Here is a 24,267-nt window from a genome sequence, read left to right on the forward strand (position 1 = left end):
CAGGCACCGTTCCCTGCTATTCCCTCTGATGAGCTGGAAGCGGGGACAGGGTAGCGGAGCCTGGGTTAAAGTCTTTAATAATTACAGGAATTCCAGATTCATTACAGAAGAGTTTACAACAAATAAGATTTCTCCATACAAAGGCAAAATAAACTTTTCAAGTAATAGCGGCCTGGCTCCGGAATCTCAACGCCAGTGACGGGGAGGGAGGGAAGGGACACGTGTATCCCCATCCCTGCCCATGGAAACACCCCAGCCTGTCCTCCCCAGCACCGGCTCCATGGAGCAGAGCTCGGGCAGGATGCGGATGCTCCCGGTAAGGCACTGGTGGGCATCACCCGGGGCGGGGGCTGGACCAATGCCTTGGGGTCCGGCATGATCCCTGCTCCTTCCCATGGGAGCCAATGGCAGGGGGTGCAGCCCCATCCCCGGGTACCATCCCAACCCCTTGCTGGCACAAGCACCCCAAGCACCAATATGGTGCCATGGGGTGCGGGAGGGCCAGGGAAGGGGCAGGCACATCATGACAACGTATTCCCACAAGGCATCGACGTTATTGGTACTGTTTAATAGAGCCCCATAGAAAAGTGAAGCAGCAGCAGCAGCAATTGATACCGAGGGACCTAAAACTGAACTGGGTTTAGAACATAACTTAAAAAATAAACCATAAAACCAGCAAAAAGTAGCAAAATATATGGATTTTTTTTGTTGTTGGTGGTTTTTCATAGCAACTGATCCCTCCCAGCCACTAGAACCTTCCTACCCGCCTGGTGCATCTCTGGTAACAACCCCTTTAAAAAGACATGTAAATATATATTCATATTTATACATATTTGTCGTTATGTACACAGGAGTTTTGTCTTTAGCACTGGAAAAGGAAGGGGGGGGGGGGGGTGGCACCCGCTGCAGCTCCTGATCCCGATGTGCCAAGGGTTTGGCAAGCAAATCCCATCCGAGCTGCAGGACCAGCCCCCTTGCACAGCCATAGGATGCTCAGCTCCAAGTCCTGGTTAATCCCAGCTCTCCAAACGCATCCTGGGGTGATGGGTGCTTGGCTCCTCGCTTCCCGCAGGAGAAGATTCCGGCTTAACCAAGCGGAAATATCCAAGGGAAAAGGAAGAGCAGAAGGAAACCTTTGGGGCTGCAGGGAGCTCCCGGCACACGAGGTGGATGGATGCGGTTAGGGGGAAGATGCTGCCGTTGCGTCTCTGCTCCGAGCAGGAGCGGGCAGCCCATGGCGGTCCCTATGGCGATGCCACCCCTCAGTGTCGCTTCAGGCCCCCGTTGGTGTGCTGAGGTGGGAATTTGGGAAGGCACGGCTCGTCCGGAAGAGGGTCGTGGGAGAACACCGAGTCCTCTCCCGAGGAGCACGTGGAGCTGCGGGTGTCCGGGAAGCCGGGGGAATACTGATCCAGCGGCATGGAGAGGTCCAGGTACTCCTGGGAGGGAGGAACGGCGAGGATGGGCTCCGGATGGGGATCGAGCATCCCATGGGGAGCGCCCAGCCCCGGCACCGTGGGGCCTCTCCTACCTGGTTGGAGGTCATGGCCACGATCCTGTCCAGGTCTTCCACCAACTGCTTGAAGGTGGGTCTCTGGGATGGGACGGCGTGCCAGCAATCCCGCATCATCATGTACCTGCGGGCGGAGGGAGGCGAGGGATGAGCATGGGGACCCTTGGAATGGCCACTGGGAGCCCATGGCCAGGAAAGGTGTTATTCCAGGGATGGAGGGGTAATGCCCTGCATGGAAGGAAGGGACCTCCTGGCTGCAGGGATGCTTTGGGAGGAGGATGCTCGGGGAGCTGGGCTAATCCCTGCTCCGGGGTCATCCTGGCATCCTACCCTGCAAGAAGCAAAGGGGGGAGTTGGTTGAAGAGGAGGCTTTGGGGAGACCTCAGAGCACCTCCAGTGCCTCAAGGGGCTACAGGAAACCTGGAGATGGGCTTTGGACAAGGGATGCAGGGACAGGACAAGGGGAATGGCTTTAACCTGATAGAAGGGAGATTGGGATGCAGACAGGGCTTGGAGCATCCTGCTCTAGTGGAAGGTGTCCCTGCCCACAGCAGGGCATTGGAGCTGGACGAGCCCTGGTGCCGCTGCAGCCCCATTCCCTGCCCCGCTCCGCACTCACAGCTCGTTGGTGCAGTTGCTGGGCTTGTCCATCCTGTGCCCTTCCTTCAGCAGCTTGAAGAGCTCCTCCACGGGCACGCCGGGGTAGGGCGAGCCTCCCAGGGTGAAGATCTCCCACAGCAGCACACCAAAGGACCACCTATAGAGGGCAAGCGCAGGAGATGCTGGGGCACCCATAGGGCCAGCATCCCCCCCTTTGGGTTCATTTGCTTGGGGGCTTCCCGCTGCATCACTGCCTTCGTGTCCCTGCTCCCTTATCCCATCCCATGTCCCATGTTGCTACTCACACATCGCTCTGGTGCGTGTATATTCGGTCAAACAGAGCCTCTGGGGCCATCCACTTCACTGGCAGGCGGCCCTGGGGCACAGGAAAGCTCCCCATCAGCTCTGTGCTGACAGGGATCGGGACAGGGATGCAGCCCTGCGTGCCTGTGGCATCACCAGCAAGGGATGGAGCATCCCTGGCACACGGAGCCCCTCCGGATTCCCATCCCCAACACTCACATTCGTGGTCTTCTTGTAGTAATCGATGTGGTGGATGTCACGGGCCAGGCCGAAGTCAGCGATCTTCATCACGTTGTCCTCGGTCACCAGGACGTTCCTGGCCGCCAGATCCCTATGGATGCACTGCCCAAGCACCGGCACATCAGCAGGTCCCCAGGGATGGGTCCCCGCTATGAAACGCGCTTGCATCCCGAGCCCTGCATCCCATCGGGATGCTCCTCACCTTCTTGGAGGCCAGGTACTCCATGCCCCGGGCCACTTGGTAGGCGCAGGAGACCAGGTCCTTGAAGGAGAGCTGCTCCTCGGGGACACGTGTGGGGTTGTAGCAGTATTCCATGCCCGGGGGCCGCCGCGCCTGCAGGTATTCCCGCAGGTTGCCCTTGCTGGCGTACTCCACGATCACATAGAGGGGTCCTATGGTGGGATGAGAGGTTGGATGACGGAGCGGGAGCTGCGGGCCCTATGGCTGCAGGGAGAGCCCTTTCCCAGCCTCACCGTCCTGCGTGCAGGCTCCCAGCAGGTTGATGATGTTCTTGTGCTTGCCGATCATCTTCATCATCTCCATCTCGGAGATGAGGTCGGACAGGTCCTTCTCTGTGGCGTCGGCTAAAGGCAGAGGTTGGTGATGGGGGTTGGATGTGGGTACCCCCATACCGCAGCATCGTGCCCGGTGTGTGTGTGTGTGTGTGTGTGTCCCCTCCTTCTCACCACCACTTACACTTGAGCATCTTCACAGCCACCTTGGTCACACGGTTTGGTTTGTCCTTGTCGAGCCCAATGGCTTCTGCCAGCACCACCTGCCCGAAGCATCCTTCACCCAGCGGCTTGCCCAGGATGAGCCTGGCCGGAGGAGAGATTCCAACGTGGGCGCACGGCAACGCGCATCCCCGGTGCCACCAGCCCCGCATCCTCCCGTGGGCCCTCACCTGTCCCGCGGCAGCTCCCAGCGCGGGTCCTCGGGGAGCTCGTACTCCGAGACGCCGGCCAGCATTGGGGTGCCGCTGGAGGAGAGGCGCGAGGGCCGGACCAGCATCACCCCCGAGTTCATGGAGGAGCTGGAGTCGGCCGAGACCTGCGGGGGGGACCGTGGGTTACCTTCACGCTGCACCCGCTGCCCCCCGTGGCAGGGGGATGCTGAGCCAGGGGCCTCACAGCCCAAACCCTGCTGCTGCCACGCTGGGTCCAGGCTAAGGTGCAGTTCCAGGCTGAGAGCATTGGGGATGCTCAGCCTGGAGGAGAGAAGCTGCGTGGAGACCTCAGAGCAGCTTCCAGTGTCTAAAAGGGGCTACAAGGATGCTGGAGAGGGGCTCTTCATCAGGGACTGTAGGGATGGGACAAGGGGTGATGGGTTCAGACTGAAACAGGGGAGGTTCAGGTTGGAGATAAGGAAGAAGTTCTTTATGTGAAGGTGCTGAGGCGCTGGCACAGGGTGCCCAGAGAAGAGCATGCTCCATCCCTGACAGTGCTCAAGGCCAGCCTTGGGTGACACGGTCCAGCGTGAGGTGTCCCTGCCCATGGCAGGGGTTGGAACTGGGTGATCTTCAGCTCCTTTCCAACCCAACCCATTCTGTGGTTCTATAGCATTAAGCTGCTGTAAATCCTTCTCCTTCTCTCCTCCCCCTCACTGAGCCATGCCAAGGGGTCACAGTGCATCCCCTCTGCTTGGGGGATACCCATGGATGTCCCCCCTTATCCCGCACCACGATGGGCACCAAGCTGAGAGGGTGGCAGAGCTCCCCCAGGGCTGGGTGTCCCCCCGGAGGGGCAATAGGTGCAAACAAACCCCCTCTCTACTTTCTGTTACCTGTCTGCGCAGGGGGATGCTCTTGGCCAGCTTGTGCACGGCCAGCTGGCTGTTGAAGTCCGTCTTCTTGGTGGTGCTCTTCATCTTGTAGATGATGATGGTCACCACCATGCAGGAGATGAGGAAGGCCCCGGTGCAGTAAATGATGATCTCCAGGTAGAGGGGGGACGTCATCATGGCCGGGGTGTCTTCAATAGCTGGGTCGGTGTGAAGAGGGCGTTAGCATCCATGAGCCCCCCTGGTTCTGCATCGCTGGAGCCTCGGGGCAGCAGGGACCAGGGGGTGTCATCACCCATCCCGGAGGGATGGGGCAATGCAGCATCCCGGGAACGGGCCCCCTTTCCCAGTGCTCTGCATCCGCTCAGAGCTCAAGTCCTGGCCATGGTGGGATGGGGCCTGACCCAGGGCAGAGCAGCCAGAAGCACCTCCAGTGGCAGCGACCTTGCAGTGGGACCCATCCATGGGGCAGCCCCCGCTTTGCTGGGACACATCAGAGCCATGCACAGCTCCATAGGGCTGCAGCCTCACGGCGCGGTCCACAAACAGTGATGGATCTGCACCCCCCCCAACCTGACCCCCCCTAAGAACAGAGCCTCAGAGAGAGGTGTAAGAGGGAGTGAGGATTCCGGTCCCATCTCTGAGCACACCCGGCTGGAAAACAGCACCTGATAACGGGGAAAGCTTTTGGCTGGGAAGCACCAACCAGGCAGCATCCCAAAAGCTTTCCCGGATGCTGTTATCAGGCTTTGGTCCGTGCATTGATGCCTGAGGAGCAGCATCAATGGGGACACAGGGGCACAGCAGAAGCGACACACACAGAGCCCCACGTGGGTCCTGTGCTGCAGGGCAAGGCAGGGAGCACCCCAAAACCTTGCCCTGGGTACGGGACCCTCCTGCTCCAACGGAGCAGCCCCTGGTTAAGCACCCGGGTATGCATCAATGGGGCCAGGGAGAGAGCAGGGTGGGGGGCAGACCCCAATGGGGGCACACAGCAGGGGGATGCGCATCCCATCTCGCTCCGGCTGCAGGGAGCATTCCTGCATTCAGTGCATGGGGGGGGACCGGGATGAGCTCTCTCCCGGACCACGATGCATACGTTGGAAAGGAGGGAGGAAAGGGAGAGGAAGAGGAGTATATACCTTCGAGAACTGTCAACCATGCAGAGTGATGGGAGATCCCAATAGAATTACCCGCCAAACATGTATACTCCCCAGCATCCTCAAATGAGACATTCCTTAAGTGAAGGACTTCCATTTCTTTGTCTGTCGTGTTAACGCCAGCCGTCTAGAGGGAAAAATGGAAGCAAAAAACGGAGAAGCAAACGCCATGAGATCCTGTGGGAAGGAGGCCAGAGAGGAGGGAGAGCCCAGTCTCATTTGCCAGACCCCCGGGGAGCAGACAGAGACCAACTGCAGACCTGCTAAAGAGACCCTCGGGATGACCACTCATCCAGGCGGACCTAAGGAGATGCTGGTTAAAAAACCCTTCACCAAACTGAGTGTCCTGCCCATCGGAACATGCTGGCAATGGGCTGCATGGAGAAATGAGCCTCAGGCAGAGCCGGCTGGGTGACGTGGACGACATGGGGAGGTGCGAGGATGGAGACAACAAAGATGGAGACAACAAGGATGGAGACAACAAGGATGGAGACAATAAGGATGGAGACAACAAGGATGGAGATGGGAGGATGGAGACAATAAGGATGGAGACAAGGATGGAGATGGGAGGATGGAGACAGGAGGATGGAGATGGGAGAATGGAGATGGGAGGATGGAGACAACAAGGATGGAGACAACAAGGATGGAGACAATAAGGATGGAGCCAACAAGGATGGAGCCAACAAGGATGGAGCCAACAAGGATGGAGACAACAAGGATGGAGACAACAAGGATGGAGATGGGAGGATGGAGATGGGAGGATGGAGACAACAAGGATGGAGACAACAAGGATGGAGACAATAAGGATGGAGACAACAAGGATGGAGACAACAAGGATGGAGACAACAAGGATGGAGACAACAAGGATGGAGACAATAAGGATGGAGATGGGAGGATGGAGACAATAAGGATGGAGACAACAAGGATGGAGATGGGAGGATGGAGACAACAAGGATGGAGACAACAAGGATGGAGATGGGAGGATGGAGACAAGAGGATGGAGATGGGAGGATGGAGACAAGGAGAATGGAGATGGAAGATGGAGATGGGAGGATGGAGACAAGGAGAATGGAGATGGAAGATGGAGATGGGAGGATGGAGATGGGAGGATGGAGACGAGGATGGAGACAAGGAGGATGGATACAGGAGAGCAGCACAGATGGGGGACACAGAACCTCATTGTTCCCATCCACACACAGACGGGTGCCAGGGCTGGGTGCGCTCTGGCCCCATATCAGCACCACAAGGACCAGTGCTCAGTGAAGCCGGATCCACCAGGCACCTGGGGTGGGAAGCAAACAGGAGGAACACGAGGACACACACAGGGGGCACAAGCCCAGCCGGCCCCACTGAGGATTTTTCCATGGCTGTGGCACCAGGAACAGCAGAAACAAGAGAGCCCAGAGGTCTGTTCTCCACCGCTGATGGTCCGAGGAAACACCCCAGGGGTGTTCTCCCCATTACCTTGTGCCCGAGGCCTGGTGACCGTGAGCCACGCAGACTGGTTGGCCTCGCCAATATAATTGGAAACCTTACAAACATACTCCCCGCTCTCCGCCTCTGTCACATTATACAGGGTCAGCACCTCCGCATCAGAGCTATTAATCCCCGAGTGCTGGAACAGACCAACAACATGGAATCACATTGACGCTGCGAGCACCGGCAGCGGGGAAGGGATGGGGATGAACACGGGATGCAGGAGCAGACGTGGGGCCGTGAGCATCCTGCTCCGCACCTGGGGATGCTGGTGGGCGCGCTGCGAGCATCACTGCTGCGGTGCAGAGGGAGCTGCTCTCATCGGGATGGAGCAGGGGCTCAGCTCCCTGCATCCAGCCCCATGCATTGCCCAGGGTCGCCCACCCAGCCCCATGGCAGGACCTCGGCACAGAGCCTGGTGGTGGCTTTATGGCTCCTGCTGCCCAACGGTGGTACCCAAGCATCCCACAGGGCCGGCGGGGATGCGGGATGGAGCATCCCGGCGTGCGGCTTTACCTTCAGGATCTGGACATAGGGCAGGTTGTCGGGACCGATCTTGCTGCCGTTGACCTCGATGTGCTTCAGCCACTGGATGTGGGGCTGGGGGTCGCTGTAGACCTTGCAGACAAACTCCACGTTGCTGCCCAGGGCCACTGTCTTGTTGGCAGGCAGCCCTGCCTGCAGGATGGGCCGGTGCGGGGACCGCTCTGCGGGATGCAGGGCCACGGGGCACCTCAGGATGGGGCTCGGGATGCTGGGCCACCCGCCACTGTGCTATGAGGAACCCCAGCTATGGGATAGGTGAAATCCCGGTGCGGGGACAGGAATTGCCCCTATTTTTGGGGGGGTGAGAGGTCAAACAAACCTAAGGAGGGCCCCGGCTGTTAACAAAGCGGCTGCCACTGCGGTGAGTCAGCATTAACAAACCCCTTTGTTCACCTCGCTGGCTGTTCCCTTCAGTTTGCTCAGTGTAATCAAATTAAATCACATTTTGAATGGTTCATTTACTGGCATTTAGAGCAGCTCCACATGTGGAAGTGCTCAGAGCAGCCTTCCCAGCTGGGAATTATGGCTAATAAGGCGGTTAGGACAAGTTTCTGTCTGGTCTATGGAATTATTTCCACCACAATTAAAAAAAAACCCAGATTGAACCTCGCCATCCCCATCCCTGCAGCACCCGCATCTGCTGGGAATGGTGGGGTAGAGGGGACCACGTGCTCCTCACCCACGACATCCAGCTGGTACGTGTGGTTGATGCTCCCGTATTTGTTCTCCACTATACACGTGTAGTTGCCTTTATCGGACGGCACCACCGAGTCCATGATGATGCTCCAGGTCGCGTAGCGGACCTGGGGATACAGGGATGGCCACAGGTCACATCCGAAGCTGCAGCACATGAGTCCTCATCCCCATCCATGCCGGAGCTGGCTCGGCCCCTCCGCATGGACAGGACATAAATCTCCCTTTGAGGTCACCTTTCCCCTTTCCTATAGAGGGACCATAATCGCTCCCAGCTGTCCCGGGACAGCCTGGCCATGGAGCCAACTGCACAGGGAGCAGATGCTGGGATCGGAGCGTGATGGGCACAGGGACATCCCTTTGGAGCGCCCCAGTGCACGGAGGGAACAGACAATGCAGGTTTGTTCCCACTGTGCTTCCTGGCTGGCTCCAGGCTCGGATCCGTGCTGCTCCCCATAGCCAGCCCCGGGATGCTCACTGTGACCAAGCACATTCCGTTTGGGATGGATCCCAGCGGCTTGGCTCTGGGTGCTCCCTGGGTCCCTCTATGGGCACAGGGACAGTTTTCCTGCTCCCTGCGGCTGCATTCTTTGCTCCCAGCTGGAATCTGGTTGTTTCCACATTTCAGCCCCATTAGCTATCCAGGGCACTGCTGTCACCATACAGGGAGCCGTGGTGCTGCCAGCAGCCCCGCTGTGAGCCCATAGCCCTCCCCGGGATGTGCTGCATGGAGCTGTGACGTGGCCACATTCCTGCTGCGTATCCCTGGCATGGGAGCCCCGGGCAGGAATATGGGATGGAGAAAGGGGATGTGCTCCCTTATGGGGTCACCAGGGGGGGGATCTCTGGGCTGGAGCTGCAGCCCTGGGTGACGGCATGGGCACGGACACCTCACAGTGAACCGGGATGCTCCAAGCCCCATCCATGGGATGCTGCCGGTACCTTGTACCCGCCGATGCGGTGGTCGGGTTTGAACTCTTTGCCGTTCTTCAGCCAGCGCAGCGTGGGGTTGGGGGTCCCGCTCGATGGACACTTGAACTTCACCGTCTTGGCAGCGGGGACAGCATGGAGCTTCTTCTCCATCTTCTCGGGGTAGGTCCAATAGGGAGCGATGGCCTCTGGGGAGCAGAGCGGGGGGCTCAGCACCCATTGATACCCACAGGGAGCTCATGGTTTAATGCTATCCAAGGGTCACAGGGCCCTTTCTTTGCGAGGCGCATGCTCAGCATGCATGGCTGCAGCAGTGGTTGTGCCACGGCCCTGCCTGCACATCCCCTTGCTCTAACCAGGCTGCTTTCCCCACCAGTGAGTGCCCTGTGCTGCAGCAGAAGCCGCTGCCCTCCCTGCTGCATCCTCCATCCCTAGGGGATGCTTTCAAGCCTGCCCAGCTTCCCCTTTCCCCCCCCTACCAATGCAGCTCCAGGGGCAAACCCATCCCGCACGTACGGTTCGGCTTGGTGTTATCCGCCTCCTTCTCCTCCGAAGAGGAATCATCATCATCATCATCATCCTCCGCGGAGGGGAGCGCGTCTGCAAGAGAAGAGATGCTCGGCTGAGCACCCGTACACGGACCCTTCCCGAGCGGGGCCGGAGCATCGTGGGGTGGTGATGCAGGATAGTGCAGGGATGTGCAGGGCTCACACTGTGCACGTCACCAGCACCCACAGCCCCGTTTGCCCCGGAGGTGATTTCAGAGCTCCACAGTGCACCCAAGCACAGCTCCTCGCCCCACGCCACCAGCCCATGGGGACAGCAGCCGAGACTCCTTGTGCACAGAGCAAGCCTCGGCGCGCACCTCCTGCTCCATCAGCACCAACGCAGACCTCAGCCCCATGCAGAACAACACTCAACAACCTCCAGTGCTTCTCCCTGTGCCGCAGCAGATGGGGGGGGGGCACCCCAAATCCACCCTAACTCACCGCGCAGATCCATTTGGCCGGTGCATGCAAAGGATGCGCGGATGCAGCCGGCTCCTTGCTCTGGGCTGCCCCTTTCCCTGCAGCCCCGGGGCCGCTACGAACCTGAGACGTTGACGGAGAAGAAGGTGGTCTCGCTTCCAGAGGGGCTGTTGGTCATGCAGGCATAGAGCCCCGAGTCCTCGGGCACCGCATCCCTGACCTCTACCTCCTCCCCGGTGATGCGGGTCCGGTTGTTCTCGCTGAGCTGGATGCCGTCGCGCACCCAGTTGATGCTCTGGACGTCATCCCTCAGCTGGCAGCGCAGCTGGAGGAGGTCGCCGGGATGCGCGGAGTAGGATTCCACTTCGATTTTGGCTTTGGGCAGAGCTGGAGGCGTTAGGAGAGAGAAAGGAGAGAAAAGAAAAGGAGAAAGGAGATAGAAACCAAAGGAAAACATGCTGCTGTTAAGGAAGCAACATGCGCTGCTGGGATGCTCCGGTGCTGATGGCAGCGGCTGCAGAGCGCAGGGGATGGGAGGCAGCGGCTGTTTCACCCCACATAGGACCTGTTTGGGTGCTGGGCAGTTCTAAAGCACCCGCACACCCTTAGGTCTCGTAAGCACATAAGCATGGTCACAGCAAGGGGCTGGGATGGGGGCAGCCGGAGCCACCTCAAGCTGCTTGGGCAGGACCAGCCTCTCCCGGGGGCATCCCAAATCCCTGCTCGGCTCTGCCACCGTGCAGAGAGCCCAGGACCCTCAGCACCACGAGCGGGGCAGCAGCGAAGCGGGCCAGGGTCCCCATGCCACCACCGGGACCCCGGCTGTGGGTATTAGAGCAGGGGCTGCGGCAGCACAGCGGGCAGGGAGCGAGAGCAGCGGCATGGGAAGGGTCAGCCCAGGGAGCTCCAGTGGAACAGATGCCGGGCCCGGCGTTCCCAGGGCCGGGAATGCCGCAGCTGCTCCCGATGTGACATGTGTGAGCAGCACAAAGGTCCTTTCTCTCCATCCCGCTGCTGCCTCCTCTCATCTCCTGAGCCTCCCGGTGCAGACGTTGGCTCTGTCCTCAAGCTTCCTTCCACCCTCCACGGTGGTGCCTGAGCTGCTCTCCCTATCCCAGCCTTGATCCAGGTTTCCAACCATCTCCTCCAATGCCATTTGGGAGAGGAAGGGTTTGGGCTGTTGTGGAGGCTCCATGTGATGCGGTGCGAGCATCATCCCGGGACGATGCGCATGGCTCCGTGTCCCGAGGGAATAGCCGGCCCGTCGGGACACAGGGACATGGATGAAGCTCTCCACAGCTCAATTGCTCGGAACCAGAAGGATCCAGAGCGGAGGCCGGAAAATCCCAGCTAACCCTTGGAAACAGCTTGGAAAGGTTCAATCTTCAGGCAATGGGCGTCTCGAGGGGTGCTCAGTGTGCACACAGCCTGCAAGCACCGCGCTGCATCCATGGGGGACAGGGCAAAGCCACAGCTTCCCCTTGGGAACCAGCATCCCGGTGCACATGGGGTGCAGAACTAACCCACGGCATCACCACCACCCCTTGGTGCCCACTGAGCCTCACAAGCACAACCTCTTCTCCTCCCTGGTGCATCCCTGGCCAGCGCATCCTGCAGCAGACATCCCCGGAGCTGAAGCAGCGCAGGCAGGAGGTGCAGGCAGGGAGTGCTCTGCTCCTCCCAGAAGCTCCCTGCTGCCAAAGCCAAAAGCCGAGCTCTCCAGCGTGACCTGCGCTTCGCTTTCTGGCCACTTCTTGTTTCCTTGCACTCGTGAGCAGCTTCATGGGGAAAACATCTCCAGAATTCCTCCTTTTCCTCTTGCTCCGCACCGCAAGGCAGGAGTCGCTTTCCCCCGCTGCTACAGGCCCAAAGCAGGGCTCCAGATCCATCAGGAATTGGTTCCGAAGCGTTTCAACAGGGAAGATGAAGCCCGGTGGGAGTCCCTTAGGTGCAGGGGGACGGGGCTGGCTTTGCAGTGCTGTTTGCCCCATGTCGTCGGGTGCTTGCAGTCGCCGCGATTCGTGTTGCAATGAGTCACAGGCATCCTCCAGCACACGCAGCGCCCCATGGCCGCCGGCCCCAGCACCACGGGACCCGGTCCTCAGCGTCCTCCTGCCCGTCCCCATCCCCTTCTCAAGCAGAGCAAGGTCAGCGAGCGATAAAAGAGCCACAAGAAGCCAAACCAACACGAAACGTGGAGCCGCAGCCGCGGCCTTATCTGCCCCTTATCGCGCTGCCTCCGTTCCCTCTGCGCCCGGCTCTGCCCTTCCCACACACCGGCACATTCCTTATGGAGCACAACAACCTGCAGTGGGGCCGTCCCTAAGCACAAATAGCCCCGGTTGCTGGTCCCCAGCCACCGGGACGTGAGGAGCCATGCACACATCCAGGCTCCCATCAGCAGGGTGGACCCGCATGGTCCCACCACCATCAACCATGCCCACACCGGGTCGATCCCAAAACACTGCTGGGAGGTACAAAGGTCTTGGGAGGGAGGGAGGGAAAACTTCATCCCACCCCAATCCAACGCCAGGGGGGCAGCGCCATAGCTCAAACAGGTCCCTTCCCATGGGCACAGCATCTCATAGGACCCCATGCAAGTGGCGTGTGGCCAGATCCCCTTTCAAAGGCAGCAGCCCCTTCCCCCCAGGCACATCAGGGGCTGTTTTGCATTAACAGCATGACCGGGGCTGTGATGGATGGCAGAGGGGAGGCAGAGGGCAGGATCCTGCCCTTTGGTCACCCAGGGCCCATCTCTGGCACCGTGGGATGAGGTGGAAAACGCGGCACGGTGGGAACGGCCCCAGAAGGAATTCACAGCCTGATGAGCATGTCCAGGTTGGACGTGGCCCTGGCACCGGGATGGCCGGGCTGGCACAAGCATCCCATTGGAATGGCAGCATCCGGAGCAGCACGGCCCCGGGATACCCTTAGAGCCGTGTACCACCTTCATTAGGGTGAGCCCGTTGGCTCGCTGGGCTCCATCAGCCTGAAGCATCCAGGGTAGGCAGAGCCTTGGGTGGCAGCGTGCGGTGTCCCTGCCCATGGAACTGCATGATCCTAAGGCCCTTTCCAACCCAAATCATTCCATTATTAACTCTTCCTCGTGTTCTGCCCCTTTGTAACCCAAACCATAGCCCAGCCACAGCCCCCGAGAGCAAGCAGGGAGGACAGCAAACAGCACACCCGCACTAAAGGAAGCAGCAAAACCCACGTTAGAACTGCACTATCTGCTGTTGGCTCCCTAACTTAAACTCTTTTGGGATGGGAATAGCGCCAGCTTCCCGGCCTGGATCCCATCCCATCCCATTGCAGTTTACAGCCCAGAAAAGCACCATCCAGAGCAGCCCGTGCTGGTTTTACGACCTTATCCCAGCTTTGAAATGGAACCGAGCGCCGGCCAGATGGGAAGTGTCACCGAGCGCCTATAACTGTCACCGAGCGGTCCCCGGTGGGGATAACGGGATGGGGACGGCCCTGGGGAAGGGAAGGCACTGATTCACCTTCCCCCGTCCCCCCGTCCCCGGTGCCCCCCATCCCATGCACACACAGCCCAGCCCGCAGCCGGCGATGCCAATGCCGGTGGGGATGGCAATAAAGCGGCCAACAAAGCGGTGCAGGGACAATGCGGGCAGGGGGGCGAGGGGCCGACGGTTGCCCTGGAGACCCCAGCGGGGCTTTCCAAAGGTATTTCCTGAGGAGAAAGCACACACATGCCCGGCAGCCCCGCTAATCCCAACAGGAAGCGCTTTACCGGGATGTGGGGATTGGGTTCTTTCTTATTTAAAATGGGCTTCACTCCCCCTCAACCCCAGCGCAGGCTGCAATGGAAAGGGGATGCCCCCAGCAGCATCCCTGCATCCCGGGGTGATGCACATCCCTGTTCCCCTTCTATAGGATGCAGGAGCCGCAGAAGCAAGCATCAGGGGGGATGCCTGCAGCAGCATCCCTGCATCCTGGGCTGATGCACATCGCCATTCCCCTTCTATAGGATGCGGGAGCTGCAGAAGCAAGCATCAGGGGGGATGCCCCCAGCAGCATCCCTGCATCCCAGGGTGATGCACATCCCTGTTTCCCTTCCAAGGGATGGGAGAGCCTCGTAAGAAGCTCAAGGCACCACCAGCTCTTCCTAACGAAGCTATATGGGGGCGTTGAGGCAGGTTATCCCACCCTGTGGTCCCCGGATGCAGGGAGATGGGGACTGATGCACTGCTCCATGCATCCCGCTCTTCCCAGCCTGTGCCAAAGGAAGCAGCACTTCATTAACAGCCCTGTTGGTCCTTTGCAAAGCTGTCAGCACAAACCCAACCCTTTCCCCCTTGGGGCAGCCACACTCAATGCTCTGCATCACTCAAAGCACAAGCCCATCAGCTCCCCTCAGGCCTGGGATACCCCAAGCGGGTCCTGCCCATCCTGCGGGGCACAGCGAACACCCCTATTTACACACGTGCCAATGGCTTTTCGCCTCCCTGCGGTGCCCCACACATGGGGGGCTCAACAGGCAGCCCCCAGCCCCACAGATGCCCCTCATGGGGCAGCTCCAAAGCACTGCTGCTTATCCCAAAGACTGATGTCCTTTTTTCCTCCTCAATTAAGGGCCGGAGCGGCAGCATCCGAGTGGAAAAGCGGGAGGTGGGAACAATGCCCACTCAGGCTGGGAGGGGAAGGGCAGCAGCGCCATGGCCCATAGGACAGGGAGATGCCCCTGCAATTGGGGTCTGGGGATGCTGCCCCCCCCTGCTCCACATGCTCCAATAACAACCCTGGGCTGCTGCCATCAAGTGGCTTCATGGCTTGGGCATCTCCGTGCTGTGCGATGGGCTCCATACCTGATCCCTTGGGAATGCATTGGGAGACACCGAGAGAGGAAAGAAGGGGGATGGAGAGCATGGAAATGGGGAGCAGGGGAACAAAACCCACCTGGGGACAAGCTGAGCCCCTCGCTTTGCCTCCTCCAGGGATGCTGCCAACACGTCCCAGGTCATAGCTGGACCAAAGAGCCCCAAACCTCTTTGGGACTGGGGTGCAGGTTATGGTGCCCAACCCCTCCAGCTCCCTATAGAAACCTGCTTTGCACTCCCAGGCAGGGATGGGGCAGCCCCATAGCATGGAAATGCCTGAGCAGCAGCAGCAGCAGGGAGGACAATAGCAGACAGGGAGAGAGGAACAAAATCCCCTCGGCAATTTGGTGCAGGTTTCTATTTAACCTGGAGACAAAGAGGGGCTTTGTGAGGAGGGCGCGGGAGGCCGCGCATGGAAGTTTCTTGGCTTTTCCCCCGATCCCGGGTTTTTTACCACCTCCAGGTTTAGGTGCCCCTAAACCGCAGCGAGTGCCCGTGAATGGGTGATGTGCTGCGAGGTTTTGCACTGATCCCCAAATCCATGGGGAGAGGGAGAAAGAGGGGGGGGGCCCAGGATGGAGAATCCAGGGTGCTGCAGGGATTCCCGGCTCCACGAGACGGACGTTTGGTGGCCTCAGGACCCATAAACCTCCAGGATAAAGCTGCGGCGCTTGGATGCTCATGGACCGGTGATGACGGACACGATGCCCCACACGCACCCCATGGGACCCCGATCTGTGGGGCTGGATCTGGCAGCGAGCCGCAAGGTGCCGGCAGCGCTGGCTGTGGATCCTGGCTCCAGAGGGGCTCTTCCCATCCCGTAGATCCTGCTGGGAACATTGTGTTCCCAGCAACTGGCCCCCAGGAGCCAAGGGCCGGACTCTGCCCCAGGCGGGCTCCTGCTGTGGCACTAATTGGGCCGCCCTGCTGGGAATCGTGTTGGGAATGGTTTCCAGAGGTTATTGTTAGCCCTGGCATGAAGCTGGCCAGGAACCAGCTCCCTCCTCTCCAACCTCCTCACGCTGCTTCTCAAGCAGTGCAGGGTGGGTGGGGGGGGGCTGCAAGGCTGCTGGTGCACCCCAAACCCCAACGATCAGTATTCCCAATGCCATGGTCAACGGTGCCAGCGCCTTAACCACAAACCCCACCAGGAAACCTCTTCCAGGAAGAGCAATCTCCCGAGGAAAACATGTTTACTGCCATCAACCGCGTTGTTGACACAAGCAGGGAGCGAGCGTGCCAATGGCAAGCTCTTGGACACGGTCCCCGGGAGCAGGGATGCTCTGCCAAGGCTCCGGATGGATCCGGGACCAAGGGACCTGCGCTCAGAGCACAGCCACCGACCCAGCCACGGCATCGTGGCCCCGTTCCAGCTGGGATCACGCCGTGGGGCTCCTGCCCCATCCCAAGCCCTGATCCATGAAGGGGCTGTTCCCCGGCAACCAGCCTCTGGGGTTTGGGTTGGGGGGACAAGGGGGAGCGAGCCTTAGGAAGCAAAGCAATCCCCATAGACCAGGCATTCCTGGGTAATTAAAACCAAAAGGCAGGGAATCAGGAGCTCTGCTTCTTCTCTGCCTCACCAAGGGGAAGGACCAAAGGCTTTTAACTGCTGGAGCTGGGCTTTAGGGGGGGAGGAGACACCCCCCCCCCCCCCCCCCAGAGCCCATCCACAGCCCCTCAATGAGAGGGATGCCCTCACCTGGGGATGTGCTCTTCATCTCCAGCCCAGCGATGCTCTGCAGCAGCGCAAGAGGCTGCAGGGACCACCTGCACCAGCCCCAGCTTTGAACCCAGCCCCATGGGAATCCGTTCTCCAGCCAGGAGCGATCCCAAGGGTCTCCATGGGATGCGTTCATCCACATGCTGGTACCCTGCTCCCACATCCTCATCCCCACCAGGATCATCAAGCACAAGGTTTCACACACATCATAGTGCTGTGACAGAGCCCCCAGGGCCTCGTGTCCTTCTCCAAGCCAACACCACCAGGTTTTGCCACTACTTCTCTCCAGGTTTAAAACATCCATAGGGAATTGTGGACACCTCCTTGTGCCCAACCCAATGGGATAACGTGCGCTACATCCCCGCTGACAGCCTCTGGGAGCCACGTGGCACCGTGCTAGGCCCTGTGGTGGCATCTCACACCAGCCTCTGCCTCTTCCACACGGGAGACTGGCTATCTTATTGCCAAGGGAGGAATGCAAGGGATAAGGGAGCCAGATGCTCCCAGCTGGCATGGCCATGGTGGGTTGGTTGGATGCAACGGGTTGGCTGGATGGTGGGTTGGTTGGATGCAATGGGTTGGTTGGCCATGGTTGCCCATGGTGGGCTGGTTGGATGCAATGGGTTGGATGCCCATGGTGGGTTGGGTGCCCATGATGCCCTGGATGCCCATGATAGGTTGAATGCCCATAGTGGGTTGGATGCCCATGGTGGGTTGGGTGCCCATGGTGGGTTGGGTGCCCATGGTGGGTTGGGTGCCCACGGCAGGTTGGGTGCTCATGGTGCATTGGATGCCCATGGTGTCTTGGGTGCCCACGGTGCACTGGATGTCCATGGTGCATTGGGTGCCCATGGTAGGTTGGATGCCCATGGTGGGTTGGGTGCCCATGGCGGTTTGGGTGCCCATGGTGCATTGGATGCCCATGGTAGGTTGGATGCCCATGGTGGGTTGGATGCCCATGGTGCATTGGGTGCCCATGGTGCACTGGATGCCCATGGTGGGTTGGATGCCCATGGTGGGTTGGATGCCCATGGTGCACTGGATGCCCATGGTGCGTTGGACGCCCATAGTGTGCTGGATGCCCATGGTGGGTTGGATGCCCATGGTGCATTGGATGCCCATAGTGTGCTGGATGCCCATGGTGGGTTGGATGCCCATGGTGCATTGGATGCCCATGGTGCGTTGGACACCCACGCTGGGTTGTTTTGCCCATCTTACCTTGGTCGGGCAGGGTCGGGGCCGGCCTGGCAGCTGAGAGCGCGGCTGTGACCAGCACAGCCCAAAGGATGAGGCACCTCCAGGTAAACATCCCACTGCTGCAGCTACTGCTCGGCGACTGGGCTCCGCAACAACCACTCCATGGGGACCCCGGGCTGGCCCCGGGGCCGGGGGGGGGGGGTCTCCGCTGGGTCAGCCCCTCCAAGCTGTGGATGAGGAGAGCAGAGTGAGGGCAGGGTGAGAGGCAGCCCCGCATCCCAACCCCGCAGCTCCCCATTGCGGGTGATGCTCCTGGAGCATCCATCACGGATGTCCCCGTGGAGCATCCCCAGCATGGAGAAACCCAGGTCATGTCCTCCTGAAGGCGATGTGTTGAGAGCAAAGGTGCTGGTGAAGCACAATTGGATGTGGGGGAACTTCCTAGAATAGTGGGAGTCATTTTCCAGTTGAAGAAAAGGAGGTTTCTGCTCCCCAATTCCTGCACTTCTTTGTGCCAAGAAGAGGAATTCCCACATGGATCAAAATGACGCAAAGTCTTTGACCCAGGCCCAGCTTCCAGAGATGTCTCTGTTTAATCACACTCAGATGGAAAATGCTCCTCACATCTCAACAGGTTTCGGAGAGGAGAAGCATTCCTATGGGGAATGGCCACTTCTCCTCTCCACATCTGTCCCCAACGACCCTGGACCAGCAGCACCACGCTCCGACCCACGGCTTCACTGTGGCAAATCCCACATCTCCACACCAAAACCCGGCCGTGTCCGTGCCACAGACGGACACAGATCCCGCTGCCAACCCCGGCCCCCTCCGTCCCCTATAGGATCTCTAGGGCATTCCCTATGGAAGCGCTTCCCGGAGCTGAAGGGGTTACCAGCGCTCGCCTCCGCACGCAGATCTCCTTCCACCGACAGCTGTGTTCCCAGTGTTTGGGGAGAAATCCCAGCTTCCAGGGCCAGCGCTGCAGCTCGCTCCCATCCCTGCCAGCTCTCACGCTGGGCTCTCCAACCCACCCATCCCCTTGGTCCCCAGCCCCGCTTCCAGGCACGGAGGCACCAGAGCCAGGATCAGGCACAAGGAGCCCGATCCCGGCTATAGGGACGTGCCCTCCATGGCCTTCATCCCCCCCCCTGTTCCCACCACACCAGGAGCATGGAGCTCTGCCAGAACACATCTGAGGGGGAGCCAAAGCCGATGCCGGAGCCCAGCCGGCTCTGGCCAACTGCTTCCAGCAGCACGGAGCCGTGTTCCACCCCCAGCACATCTGTGGATGCAGGAGCCTGGGATGGAGATCCCGGCGCTCCTGCTCCCGCTGGGCTTTTGCTGGTGAGATCCCTGCCCAGCTCATTGCACAACCCAAGGCCGGGGTGCTGCTGGTGGCGGATGCTCCAGGAGAACACAACAGGAGGGTGCGGATGGGGTGATGCCATTCCAAACCCCCCTCTGGGTCATGCGCGCCCCTGCAGCCCGTTCCGAGCATCCCAAGCTCACCCGGTCCCTGTCCCATCTGCCTCATGCTCCCATTCCCAACCTGCCATGGGAAGGAGCTGTCGGAAGCAGGGGCTGTTCAAACAGTGAGTAACAATGGCAGTGAGTAATGAGCCACTACTCATCCTCCCCACGCACGGAGCCGCAGCCACCGCCTCTCCTGCTCCCCCTGCGTTCCCCTTGCCCGGATCCAGCGGGGTTGGAAGAGACCTTAAAGCTCATCCGCTTCCAACCAACACCTTCCACTAGAGCAGGGTGCTCCAAGCCCCATCCAACACTGCCAGGGATGGGGCAGCCACAGCTCCCATTTAACATCGGATGCTCCCCAGGACTCTCTTCAGCCCCAGGAAACCCATTTTGGGGGCTCTGGCCACCTCCTCCCTACCCCAAACACAGTGGCATGGACACAAGCAATGAGACAGGGAAAGCAGCACCCAGCAAACCCCAGTGTTATCTCCAAGTGCCCGGAGCTGTTGAATGGGACCGGTTTATCAGGGATAGGAAGGGAGAGATGGAATTCTTCAAGGGAGGTGGGGGGGACATAGCAAGAAATAGGCTTTGGTATTTGTGGCCATCCCACCCTGCCTCTACGTGGTCGCGTTCATCGACAGCACACGCTCCCCGGAACATGCCCTAATGCGGCGCGTCTGCGTGGGCCTCCGAGGGGAGGGATGCAGGGATGGAAGGAGGGAAGGAGCCCGAAGCAGCAGTTCCTGACCAATGAGTCAGTGCTGGCTCGGCGCGTAGCAAAGCCCTTCTCCAGATCCAGCCTCGGAGCGGGCGCCTTCCAGCTGATTCAGGGGCTCGACAGCAGGATATTTCCATGGCGTAGGGATCGCTGGCAGCAAGGAGCTGCCCCGTGGCTGGGAGACTCACTGGGAGAGAGGGAGGGAGGGAGGGAGGTGAGAGCCAAGACCCAGCGGCACCGCTTGACTGATGCTCAGCTTCCCAGGGCAGAAGGAAACGGTTACGGCTTCGCCGGGATGCATCCTGCACACCAAGCACCCTGGGACATAGAATGGGTTGGGTTGGAAAGGACCTTAGGATCATCCAGTTCCAAGCCCTGCCACGGGGCAGGGACACCTCACACTAGACCAATGGCACCCAACATCCAGAGCGATATCCCAGATGCTGAAGGGAAGGGGCAGCACAGATTTTTCCCTCTTTCCAGAGGGATAATAGAGCCTTCTTTACCCATGGCAAGCAGGGAGAGCGTTCCTACCTGCGCCAACCCCAGCATGCCTCATCCAGCCTTTATATAGACCCCAAGAGGAAACCATGCCCTGGGGAGGACGGATGGCAGCTGGCTCAGGGTGGATCTCCAGCTCCATCCCCGCTGCCCATGGCCCCAGCACACTGCAATTTACTGCTCCGGGGTGGATTCAACCAACTAAAAATGGCAGCAGCAAAAGAAGAGCCAGGAGCTAAAAGTGCCCATTGGAGACCTGCATCCCAGCCAGCAATTACACCCACAGAGCCATTCTGGAGCGCGGTGATGGGTGATGGTGACGGGCATCCCTGAGGCCGTGGGCGAAGATGCTCTCTTGCGTGCTGAGGAGCAGTCCCATGCAACCTGTGCCCTGTATCCCTGGGGACCTTGTGGCTGCGGCTCTGGTCTCCCTCATGCTGTGAGTCACGGGGCTGAGCTGTCCCAGGGATGTGCCACAAAACGGGACCTTTCCGGGACCTTCCACACTCGGCTTGTGCCAAAGGTTTCTGTGCTGAGTGGATTGGGGAGGCCCCTTCCCATCGCATGGCTCACCCCTAGGAATGCCCCCGCGGTGCCAAGAGCCGCTGCTGGAGCTTGGCTGGGGTATCCCAGGATCAGAGCCCCGGATCAGGATGGGGCTTCCCGTGGTGTCTGTGATGGGGGGAGATGCTGGTGGTTGGAACGGAGGGGCTGGGGGGGCTGCAGGCAGCATCCCCGCACCAGAGCAACCCAGAGGCACCAGTGACACAGGAGGCAGGAAAACACCAGGGAAAGGCCAAATCCAAGTGGGAGAAGAGCCCTGGGTCTGCAGGAGCCCGTGGTCCAGCACTGATGCCCTTCAGTACAGAAGGAGACTCAGTTTCTCCCTGCGGCTCCACACCGGCAGCCTCCAGGTGCCCTTCCATAGGGAAGGAGGGCATTCCAAAGGCAAAGCTGGTCGGTGACAGGGAGAAAAGCTGCTCCCCTGCCACGGGCTTGGGTCAGGAACCGAGTATTTGCTGAACTCAAAAGCAAACACAAGTGCAAATGGAACTATAGGGAGAAACCGTAATGCTTAAAGCAGACGCATGCTTGGAAAAATAAATATCCAACTGTGCAGGATACATCCTGCCTTAACCCTTCCCGGCTCACTGCAGTGGGGAGATGGCACATGGGGCAGGAAGGATGGGGAAAGGTCCAGCCTCTCCCTGTATCCCAGGAAAACCAGGTCATTCCCAAAAGCATCCTCAAATTCAGGGATCCCTACCCAAGGGCTTCGTTTTCAGGCTTAGAGCATCCATCGGTACCCAAACACCTCCACTGGGGTGGTGCTCTGGGAAAGGACTGGTTGAGGACAGGGATACTGGGATGCAACCACTGGGACACAGATGGAGAAGCTGTTTTCCAGCCTGGGAAGGACTGGATGGGGGTTCCACCCCATTCAGCTCCTCCAGGGAAGGACAAAACAGCAAACACATCTCCAAATAGTTCACTTCCATGGCCACAAGCAGAAGGTCCCAAACAGGGGACAAAGCTGGATCACCGGGATGGGACAAGCATCAGTGATCCAGCCCCTTCCAGCAGCCAGGGCTTGGGGGCCAGAGAGTCAGAAACCAGCTGGGGCTGGGGGCAACAAAGCTTCTGCTTGACTTTGTAGGCAGATAAACCCATAGGGAGCTGCAGTTCACACCTGAAACAGCCCAAGCTCCTTCCCAGCGGGAATGAAGCCGGCTCCCTGCGCCCGGAGCTGCTGGATGCACTCAGGGGCTGTCCCTGCTCCTGCCGTCACCCCGCCAGGGCTGGGACTATTTATCCTAATCCCTTCAGAGCAACACAAGGCAAAGGCAACCGTGCATGCCAGGCACCGCCGGGATTAGGGGAGGAAGTGCTCCTGTGTGGGGAAAATGGCTGCTGGCCAGAGCAGGGGCTGCAGCGGCCCCCGGCTCGGTCCCTGTGTCCGAGACCCCCATCGCGAGCATCCCAACATCGCCATCACCCCATCAGCACCTCCTCTGCCTGCTCGCAGACACACACACCCCCCCCAACTCGCCCTACTGGGACCCCACAGCCGCCGAGCCCGCCTTTATCACCACGGGCCGTTAAGGTTTAAACATTGATGGGGAGGAAGCTGCAGCAGCCACCCGTGACACCGGAGCCATGGGGCAGTGACCCCACTGCTGCCGGTGTACCCCCAAACACGGCCCCGCTCCGGCCTCACGGCTCCCATGGGGAAAGCAACCCCCACCACAACCCCAAAACACCCCACGGAGCGCGCCCGGACCCAGCAATGACCGGGAATGGCACACGCATTCCCGGCTGCACAGGCACAAACCGGAGCCGTTCCCAAAGACCCGCACGGAGTCGGGATAACAGCGAAGGGATTCGGGATAAGGGGCGGCTCTGGCAGCCCCCACCTCCCGCAGGCAGCCTGCAAACACAAAGGGAAACACCAACTCCAGGACCGCGTTATCCCGAGCTCCTCCACCGGAACGCCCCAGGATCCGAGATCTGGAGCAAACCCAAACCCTGCTCCTTTTCCATCCCTTTCTGGAAGCCGCGAGCTTCCCGCTCAGCAACTTTTAGGGAACAAGGGACCAGGCAGCAACCGGAGACCAGACCCCAGCCTCCGGCCGGGCACCCCCGCGGCCCGGGCTTGGGGGGGGGCTCTCAGGGCCCTGCCCGCCCGGGGGGGGCTCGAACGAGGGTCGGTCTCTGCCCCGCTCCGTTCGAAGCGGCCGCTCCCCGAGCGGCTCCGACCGCGGCGAGGCTGCAAGCGGGGCCCCGCACACGCACAACCGGAGCCCACCCCCTCGGAGCGCGCCCGCCGTCGAGCAGCCCCGCCACGGGCGATGGGAGCACCGGGGTTGGGGGAACCGGGAGCAGTCCCCGCCGCCAGCCCCACGGCCCCGGTGCCGAGCGGCCCCGTCCGTACTCACCGGAGCCCCTCGGCGGCGCGGTCCCGCCGCTCCCGGGAACAATGGAAGGGGAGCCCCGTCCGGGGCGATCGGCTCAGCCCCGCCGCCGCGCTCACAGCGGCCGCCCCATAGCTGGGGACCGAGCCCCGAGGTGGCGGCCGGAGGCGCTCCCGGAGCCGCGGCCGCCCCGACGAGCCCCCGTTGCCGCTGCCCGCTCCGCCGCGTCCCCGCCGAGCGCCCGCCGCCGCCGCACTGAGCCGCTCCCGCACCGCCCCGCCGCCTGCCCCCGGCTCCTCCCCCGCTGCCTCGCACCCTCCTCCTCCTCCTCCTCCTCTTCCTCAGCGGCCTGATGGGGGTTGTAGTCGCCGCCGAGCCGCGGGGCTGAGCCTCCCGCTAACAGGGGGTCCCCTTCGGACCTTGTGGCCCCTAAAGCAGCCCCCGGGGCTCTCGCCTGCATCCTCCAGCCCTGCTGGTGTCGGGATGGAGCCAGTGATGCCTCGGGCACAGGCAGGGATGAAGGCACCGCCTGCACCTCACTGTGCCCCCCTGCCCGGCACCCAGCGCAAGGGCAGCAGGGATGGGCAAAGCTGTGAGCAGCCCTGAGCTCCCAGCCTGGCCCTTCTGCAATGCAAGGCCTCAAGGCACCCATTCTCTGTGGGTCAAATCCTTCCCAGGAGCCAGCCGGGAATC

At 60.4% G+C, this 24,267-nt stretch overlaps 1 protein-coding gene across 3 annotated transcripts; it reads right to left on the reverse strand.

Annotated features, from left to right (window-relative positions):
- Positions 1-1,219: 1,219 nt before the first annotated feature.
- FGFR1 (fibroblast growth factor receptor 1) lies at positions 1,220-23,822 on the reverse strand. 3 transcript variants are annotated; one of them, XM_062621035.1, is made up of 18 exons: positions 23,599-23,822; positions 17,989-18,194; positions 10,333-10,596; positions 9,758-9,841; positions 9,254-9,429; positions 8,298-8,421; positions 7,589-7,779; positions 7,061-7,211; positions 4,433-4,636; positions 3,562-3,706; positions 3,354-3,475; positions 3,131-3,241; positions 2,859-3,049; positions 2,636-2,758; positions 2,419-2,489; positions 2,133-2,270; positions 1,532-1,637; positions 1,220-1,439 (listed from the first exon to the last, which is right to left on the reverse strand). In XM_062621035.1, exons 2-18 carry the CDS (start codon positions 18,077-18,079, stop codon positions 1,263-1,265), a joined length of 2,469 nt encoding a protein of 822 aa, XP_062477019.1. In that variant the 5' UTR covers positions 18,080-18,194; positions 23,599-23,822; the 3' UTR covers positions 1,220-1,262. The 3 variants fall into 3 exon arrangements, with proteins under 3 accessions (XP_062477019.1, XP_062477017.1, XP_062477018.1); XM_062621033.1 differs by lacking the exon at positions 7,061-7,211 and adding an exon at positions 5,579-5,723 and having other exon boundaries at positions 3,562-3,707; positions 4,440-4,636; positions 23,599-23,701; XM_062621034.1 differs by lacking the exons at positions 7,061-7,211; positions 10,333-10,596 and adding an exon at positions 5,579-5,723 and having other exon boundaries at positions 3,562-3,707; positions 4,440-4,636; positions 23,599-23,701.
- Positions 23,823-24,267: the final 445 nt, after the last annotated feature.

This window comes from Pezoporus occidentalis, unplaced genomic scaffold (assembly GCF_034315485.1).
Source record: "Pezoporus occidentalis ecotype Australia unplaced genomic scaffold, CSIRO_AGI_Poc_V1 ctg226, whole genome shotgun sequence".
NCBI classification, from domain to species: Eukaryota; Metazoa; Chordata; class Aves; order Psittaciformes; family Psittacidae; genus Pezoporus; species Pezoporus occidentalis.

Coding starts and splice junctions, on each gene's coding strand:
- FGFR1 (XM_062621035.1), bottom strand. CDS start 18,079: ATGTTTACCTGGAGGTGCCTCATCCTTTGGGCTGTGCTGGTCACAGCC. Junction 3,707..4,432: donor CCTGCGCAGACAGGTAACAG/AAAGTAGAGAGG, acceptor CCCCCCCGCAGG/TCTCGGCCGACTCCAGCTCC. Junction 2,490..2,635: donor ACTACAAGAAGACCACGAAT/GTGAGTGTTGGG, acceptor CCTGTGCCCCAG/GGCCGCCTGCCAGTGAAGTG.